This window comes from Gilbertella persicaria (genome assembly GCF_025201335.1).
Source record: "Gilbertella persicaria strain CBS 190.32 chromosome Unknown B0P05scaffold_20, whole genome shotgun sequence".
NCBI lineage: Eukaryota > Fungi > Mucoromycota > Mucoromycetes > Mucorales > Choanephoraceae > Gilbertella > Gilbertella persicaria.
Genome location: NW_026251981.1, coordinates 459,397 through 466,480, shown reverse-complemented (window position 1 = coordinate 466,480; position 7,084 = coordinate 459,397). Strand labels below are relative to the sequence as shown.

The 7,084-nt window shown below is 36.0% G+C and overlaps 4 protein-coding genes across 4 annotated transcripts; 3 read left to right on the top strand and 1 right to left on the bottom strand.

Moving 5' to 3' along the window:
* Nucleotides 1-327: 327 nt before the first annotated feature.
* B0P05DRAFT_470375 (proteasome non-ATPase 26S subunit-domain-containing protein) lies at nt 328-2,358 on the bottom strand (the record flags this gene model as incomplete). The annotated part of the gene is made up of 9 exons (XM_051574547.1): nt 328-477; nt 654-747; nt 837-896; nt 946-1,112; nt 1,349-1,456; nt 1,501-1,669; nt 1,710-1,942; nt 2,018-2,196; nt 2,241-2,358. 9 exons carry the CDS (start codon nt 2,356-2,358, stop codon nt 328-330), a joined length of 1,278 nt encoding a protein of 425 aa, XP_051434919.1.
* Nucleotides 2,359-2,880: 522 nt separating this feature from the next.
* Nucleotides 2,881-3,728, top strand: B0P05DRAFT_587340 (Snf7-domain-containing protein; the record flags this gene model as incomplete). The annotated part of the gene is made up of 5 exons (XM_051582581.1): nt 2,881-2,931; nt 2,973-3,213; nt 3,255-3,376; nt 3,422-3,661; nt 3,714-3,728. The coding sequence occupies 5 exons, from the start codon at nt 2,881-2,883 to the stop codon at nt 3,726-3,728; spliced, it is 669 nt and encodes a 222-aa protein (XP_051434918.1).
* Nucleotides 3,729-3,767: 39 nt separating this feature from the next.
* B0P05DRAFT_109765 (NADP-dependent oxidoreductase domain-containing protein) lies at nt 3,768-5,217 on the top strand. Its single transcript, XM_051572961.1, has 6 exons — nt 3,768-3,812; nt 3,891-3,955; nt 4,014-4,219; nt 4,264-4,380; nt 4,429-4,490; nt 4,543-5,217. Exons 2-6 carry the CDS (start codon nt 3,934-3,936, stop codon nt 5,075-5,077), a joined length of 942 nt encoding a protein of 313 aa, XP_051434917.1. The 5' UTR covers nt 3,768-3,812; nt 3,891-3,933; the 3' UTR covers nt 5,078-5,217.
* Nucleotides 5,218-5,891: 674 nt separating this feature from the next.
* On the top strand, nt 5,892-7,083 carry B0P05DRAFT_491448 (mitochondrial carrier domain-containing protein). Its single transcript, XM_051575323.1, has 5 exons — nt 5,892-6,016; nt 6,067-6,317; nt 6,357-6,459; nt 6,548-6,976; nt 7,023-7,083. Exons 1-5 carry the CDS (start codon nt 5,926-5,928, stop codon nt 7,049-7,051), a joined length of 903 nt encoding a protein of 300 aa, XP_051434916.1. The 5' UTR covers nt 5,892-5,925; the 3' UTR covers nt 7,052-7,083.
* The last annotated feature ends 1 nt before the right edge of the window (nt 7,084 follows it).

The following is a 7,084-nucleotide window of genomic DNA, read 5'->3' as shown; positions in this document are numbered from 1 at the left end:
GCGTTTCTTTTTCTTTTGTTCATCTGGACTGAAATAATGTTTATTATAAGAAGTAATATCGGTTGTAGACCAACACGCAGATTTAATAAACGATGGGTAGTTTTTTGATGTGAGTGTGATGGAAGATAATGAAGGAAAATCAAAAATAACACTAGAATCTTTCATTTGAACTATGTAGAAGAAAAGAAAAAAAAAACATGATATGCTATTGTGTAGATTTTATATACATTCACTGATGTTTTTTTTTAAAAAAAAAGAAAGCTTGGAAGAGATTCTTCTCCTGGTCTCCTTGCTTTGATAGGATGTATAAATAGCATTGTTTCAATACTAGTTATTTTCAACAGCAGCAGCAGGCTCAATAACGCGGTAAAAAGCACCTTGACGAACATAAACTTGAATTTGAGGATAATAATGACCAAAGATACGTGATGCATCAGGTATTGCTGCCATGGTTTGAATAATAGCATACTTCCAAGACTATAGAAAAGAAAAAAAAAGAGTCAATTTTATTTGTTCATTGTCTTTTTTTTTCATTACCTTTCCTTGTTCAGTATGTTCTGTTGTTCTGTTCAAAATATAGTCCATAAACTCATTTGATTGCGCCATAGTCTTTATAAAAATTAAGGAATGGTTTTATCTGCAAATCAACTTACCTGACTACCCCAGATATGTGATGCAATGGCTTGCATAACAGCAAAAGCAGCAATACAAAGGCTTTCTTCAGGTTGCTTTGCTTCTCTAATCAAACTAGACAGAGTAGAAGGATGGCCTAGGTTATGATAAGCAAAAAAAAAAAAAAAAAAAAAAAACCTCCTCTCGAGTTTCTCGGCATGTACATCGATTTACCTTCCATGCGTTGATAGATACTCAATGTCAAATCTTCAATGTCATCACCACTAGAACAAGAGTGAATCAAAACTATTGATCTATCATTGTATATTTTACCTGACAGAAAGTAATTTGGAAATACTTTGAAGACAGACAGCCTTCAATTGACTTACTGATCTACTATAAATCTCAAGTAGTTTTTGAACAAGCGAAGATTGGTGATAAACCAACTTGAGACCACTTGAATGTGATCCTAAAAGGCCAATAGCAGAAATAGTAACAATCTAAAGCAAGTTTGTTTTCTTTCACCTCTGGATCCAAGTTAAAACCTTACCATAATTTCCATGTTGGTTGTATCCAGACATGTTTGAATTCTTTCCAAAATTCGATACCTTGTTGATAATGGTTCAAATTCAACTGCCTAGTTTTATTCATAAGACATCGAGTCTATAGTAGCAGTGATAAGAATTACCTTATTTTCACCAAGATTACCAATGAATTTCAAGACAGCGCATTTTACGAGTTGAACAACAACATCTGTATCATCTGTATTATCCAACACTGTTACAATAGTGTCCAACAAGTTTGCTTTCTCTAAAAAGGACAGCCCAGCAGGAGTAGTTGCAATCTGGGTTACTTGTGAGTAGATACAACATAACCGTGTCTGCTTACATTATTTAAGAGTTCAATTGCATTGATCTTGACCAATAAATCGTCGGACTGAAGTTCCTTGACAAACACAGTCAACAAACCCGAAGATTCGCATTGTTCGAAATTGCTGTCTGAACAACTGGCTACTTTAATCAATAGATCATAGATTCGAAAGCGAATCGTTTCATTCCTAGCCATGTTAATGACAGAACAAGTAGGCTGTGTCTTACACTTGGAGTAATTGCTTCAACATGGCTACACAAGTGGCACCGAAAAGTGCTTCTTGTCCTGAAGGTATGCTTGACATCTTGAACAGCAATTCACATGCTTTGTTTGCTGTTCTTGTATCCTGAAAAGCGATCGTAGCTACTGTCAATGGAAACAGATCAGACTGCACCATCATCGCTACAGAAGCGTCGGATACAAGACATTTAGATACTTGTTGAAGTGACAAGTATCGAATCTCGGGAGTAAAATGAGTCAAACCTTGTAATAGAAAGCCCTACACGGTTGAGAATGATTTATTTGCTTTATTAACATGGCTTACTTTGTTTTCTTCAGACACAACGTGTTCAAAACTAAAAGGAAATAAGATCTTGTTGATGACTTCACATAATACAGTTGTCAGTCGCTCGTCTTCAACAGAGAATCCAAGATAAAACAATTCAAGAGGAACTGTATTTAGTATTTCCAACGAGCGTGTCAAAGTCAAGTTGTCTATAAAAAGATGGGTACATAAGAAAAGGTATAGTTGTGTTTACCATTTAAAGTGGCAGAGAATGTTTGAAGAGCTGAAGTCTTTTCTAAGACTGAAGCATTTGATTCAGGACTTAATATTCTGGCTAGTTGCTCAAGCGAGTTTGTAGCAATAGAAGACATTGTTTTTAAAAAAGAAAAAAGAAAAAAAGAAAGATTTCAGTATGCATGTAAGAAAACAAAAAGAACAAAAAATTAAAACTCAGTTTCTAATTCAAGGAACAAGGTTGTATGCATTGTCTATGGCTATTGTCATTATGCAAAAGGTAATATAAGATTAACTCAAATAATTCAATAAAAGAGAGAAATAGAGAAAGAGAGAGAGAGAGAAAGAGAGAGAGAGAAAGAGAGAGAGAGAAAGAGAGAGAGAGAGAGAGAGAGAGAGATAGCTTTTTATTATGTATGAAATAGTCTGTCTGTACTATCAAAAAATGCCAAGGCAAATACAATGGATATACGTTAGCCATCTTAAGGAAGAAAGCAAAAAGAGAAAGAAACAAAAAAGAGTAGAATAAAGACAATTGTCAAGACAAGAGTTGATGCCTGTGTTTTCAAAAACGACGAAAAAAAATCATGTAATGCGCGTCATTCAATACAGTTGAATAGTACGCCCTTTTTTTCTTTTTTCTTTTTGCCCGTCTCATCATGTCCAACGCAATCCAACGTTTCTTTGGCAAAAAGACACCAGATGAACTTGTAAGTCATAAGATGGCATAATTTACACTAAAAAACAACAGGTCAAAAAATGGAGACAGGAAATAAGAGCACAACAAAGAGGTATTGATAGACAAATAAGGGCTATTGATACAGAAGAAGCCAAAGTGAAACGATCGATTAAACAAGTGGCTAAAAAGGGCGATACCAAGAACTGTAAGATGTTGGCCAAGGAACTGATACGTTCACAAAGGCATAAGAATAGGCTTTATACCAGTAAAGCACAAATGAATTCGATTATTATGCAGTTAGAACATCAACTAGGTATATAGCAACATGACAATATGCATACTAAGGTCTTTTAGCTACATTAAAAGTAGCAGGTTCACTTCAAAAGAGTGGCGAGGTCATGAAGCTTGTAAATCAATTGGCAAGATTACCTGAAATGTCGCAAACAATGCAACAAATGTCCATGGAAATGACCAAGGTAAATAACAAGCATTTATATATTGATGGTTGATGTGCACTATAGGCTGGTATTATGGAAGAAATGATCGGAGATACAATGGAAATGATGGATGATGAGGATATTGAAGAAGCAGCCGATGAAGAAGTGAACAATGTCTTATTTCAAATCACAGACGGTTTGCTCGGCGAGGCTGGTTCTGTTGGCCCAGCACTCGAGACAAAACCTGGGGTTCAACAAGAAGAAGAGGAAGAGGAAGAAGAAGAAGAAGGACCTGAATTAGATATGATGCAAAAACGTTTACAGGTAAGAAATGGATCATAGGAACCATACGTTAATTCAATCTTGATCTATATAGGCACTAAAAGGATAAATATAAGGTTCTAAGCTAGACTTGTTACACATCTTGGTTCTCGGATATATAATAAATATAAAAAACTTTCCTTACTCTAATTCGGTAAATTCGGACAAAAGGAAAAAAAATGTACCTGTGATTTTATTTTTATGCAATTTTCCATAAACCTATTTAATCCAGGCGCAATTTTCATTTCTTCTGCTTTCTTTATTCTCTTGTCACCATGTCTCTTAACAGAAAAATCAGTGAGTGAGAGGAAAAGAAATACAACACTTTATGTGTTTAACTCATGTGTCTATATAGCTTTAAACAACAACGCACAAGTACCTCTTGTTGGTCTTGGTACATGGTTAAGTAAGCCTGACGAAGTCAGAAAGGCTGTCAAGTATGCTCTCGAAAATGGTTATCGCCATTTGGATTGTGCCTATGTCTATTGTAACGAAGATGAAGTTGGTCAAGGTCTTAGAGAATCTGGTGTTCCTCGTGATCAAGTCTTTATTACATCCAAGGTAAAAAGCAGCAGTATCGAGATGACGCTCACCTTCCTCACTAGCTCTGGAACACACATCACCGTAAGGAATATGTCAAGCATGCTGTCAAGGCTTCTCTCAAAGCTTTAGGTGTTGATTACCTTGATCTTTACTTGATTCACTGGCCTGTTTCCTTTGTCGTAAGTATGCTCGCGTCTTGGTATGATTTGGCTCATCAGAAATAATAGAACCCTGGTAAGCCTGAAGACACTCCCGTTGTCCCCAACATGGATTACCTTATCCCTAAAAAGTAAGTGCTTCTATCTTTTTTGTTTTTTTTATTAACCCTTCCATTTCTTTAGAGACGGTGTTGTCCAAGTCGAGACAGTAGATCATCTTGAGACCTGGAAGGCCATGGAAGAACTCGTTGATGAAGGTTATGTTAAAGCCATCGGTATCTCCAACTACAATATCGAAAAGACTAAGATCATTTTGGACAACTGCAGAATCAAGCCTGCCATGAACCAAATTGAATTACACCCTGCTTTGCAACAACCTGAACTTGTCAAGTTCTGTCATGACAACGGTATCCAGGTCACCGCCTACTCTCCTTTAGGTAACAATGTCTATGGTGAAGAACGTATTGTGGATGATCCTATTATCGTGAATGTGGCCAAGAAGCTCAACAAGTCGCCTGCTCAAGTCTGTATTGCCTTTGCTGCTCAACGTGGTGTGGTTGTGATTCCCAAGTCTGTCACACCTAGCCGTATTACCGAAAACTTCCAAGATTTCATTCTTCCTCAAGAAGATTTTGATGCCATTGCTTCTTTGGGCTCAAGAAACATTCGTTACAATGATCCTGGTACCAAGGAATGGTCTTGCTCCATCTTTGAATAAACAAAATCAATAATAATAATAAAAAAAACCATGTATATTAATGAGGCAAATTCATCAGAGATAAAATATCGTGTTCTAAAGAAAGATAAAAATGGACTTTTGGTATCCAGCTTTGCTCTAAGAGTGACTAGAAACACGCCTTTCTTAATATATTAACAAAAATTACAGAAATCTAGTTTCTGATATGATAATCTGTTGTTTGACTCTACAGGAAGAGAAAAAAAACCTCATACAATGACTATCAGCAGAAAATACTACTCTTTTTTTCTTAGATATAGAAATATGCCTTTGTCTTTCTTCCTTTAAGCTATACGTTCAAAAGTGGCACTTGGAATTAAATCTATTTTATATCATAGTAAGTCATGAAGAAGAAATAAACCCTTGCAAGCGCCATATAAAGACATGTTCTCTGTCCCTTCAGCAATACTGAGATTGATTTCTTTACCATGATTAATTACCATGCTGTATTCTTTCTAAAGAGTAAGAAAAAAAAAGACAAACATAAGATGATCTTTATTTGTTGATTACACAAAAAAAAATACCTGGTTTATCAATGAGACCGATGAACGACACGTATACTTTATATAACACCAATAGTCCCTTCATGGTACACTATGAATGACTAAGTTCTCCTTGGTTTTATTCTTCAACTATTGGTATGTTTCATGGCAAGCATTCAAAGTATATATTTCTCCTGCCCCTGAACATTTTGTGTTACTCAACATGCAACCCAAAAAGAAAAAAAAAATCCCACTCTATCTTAATAACATATGAAAATTGTCTTTATTTATAATAAACGTTTCTCTCTTACTTTCTTTCCTTTTTATTCACACACACGCACACATACGATGGCCGCTACTGCAGAATTGATCATTCCTCCCAAAAAGATACTTCATGAAAAAAAGCCTATTTCCTATCAAACCCTCTTACTTGGGGCAGGTAAAGCAAAAAGAACTTTACAAAAAAAAAAAAAAAAACTCAATGAATAGGTTTAAACATGTTTGAAACATCTACGCTGGGTCAACCATTTGAAGTCATGAAGACACAAATGGCTGCTAATCGTGGTCAATCTCTATCTCAATCCCTGAAGGCTATCTATAGTCGTGGTGGTATTTTTGGTTTTTATCAAGGTCTTATTCCTTGGGCATGGATTGAAGCCAGTACAAAGGGTGCTGTCTTGTTGTTTACAGCAGCTGAACTAGAATATCGCGCTTTATCTTCTGGTGCATCCCCTTTTCTTGTAAGTAAGATAGAAACAACGATAGATTGACTTAATTAGGCTGGTATTATGGGCGGTATGGGTGGTGGTATTGCTCAAGCCTATAGTACCATGGGGTTCTGTACATTTATGAAGACGGTAGAAGTGACAAGACAAAAGTCAGGTAGGACACAACACAACAAAAAGACACTTGACATTTTTTTTTTTTTTTTTTTTTTTTTTTTTTTTTTTTTTTTTTTTTTTTTTTTTAGCTAGCACAGAATCCACTTTTAAAATTGCTGCTGATATCTTTCAAAAGGAAGGTATTGTCGGCATCAATAAAGGTGTGAATGCAGTTGCCCTTCGTCAATGTACCAATTGGGCATCTCGATTTGGTATTGCTCGATTTGCTCAAGATGCTATTGTTAAGTTAAGACATGGTGAAAAGGGTATTGCTGACAACATGGATAAGGCAACCGCATCTATTGCTGCTGGTGCCATGTCATGCTGGAATCAACCACTTGAAGTCATCCGAGTCGAGATGCAGAGTCAAGTTCAAGGTGAAGGAAGACCTGCTAAAATGACATTGAGTTCAACTACCAAATACATCTATCAAAAGAGTGGCTTTAAAGGGTTCTATCGTGGTGTTGCTCCTCGTATTGGACTTGGCATGTGGCAAACACTTGTCATGGTAGCATTAGGTAAGTGTTTTGTCTATCTTAGCCACATACTAACTGGTTGATGGAGGTGATCATTTCCGTGCTCGCTTAAAGTAAACTATAACAATAAAACATACTTTATTCTAACAT

What these genes read in the sequence shown, in the direction of transcription:
- B0P05DRAFT_109765 (XM_051572961.1), top strand. Translation starts at nt 3,934, where the DNA reads ATGTCTCTTAACAGAAAAATCA. An exon ending in ACTGGCCTGTTTCCTTTGTC is followed by an intron (nt 4,381 to 4,428) that starts GTAAGTATGCTC and finishes CAGAAATAATAG; the next exon opens with AACCCTGGTAAGCCTGAAGA. An exon ending in GATTACCTTATCCCTAAAAA is followed by an intron (nt 4,491 to 4,542) that starts GTAAGTGCTTCT and finishes CCATTTCTTTAG; the next exon opens with AGACGGTGTTGTCCAAGTCG.
- B0P05DRAFT_491448 (XM_051575323.1), top strand. Translation starts at nt 5,926, where the DNA reads ATGGCCGCTACTGCAGAATTGATCATTCCTCCCAAAAAGATACTTCAT. An exon ending in CTGGTGCATCCCCTTTTCTT is followed by an intron (nt 6,318 to 6,356) that starts GTAAGTAAGATA and finishes TGACTTAATTAG; the next exon opens with GCTGGTATTATGGGCGGTAT. An exon ending in AGTGACAAGACAAAAGTCAG is followed by an intron (nt 6,460 to 6,547) that starts GTAGGACACAAC and finishes TTTTTTTTTTAG; the next exon opens with CTAGCACAGAATCCACTTTT.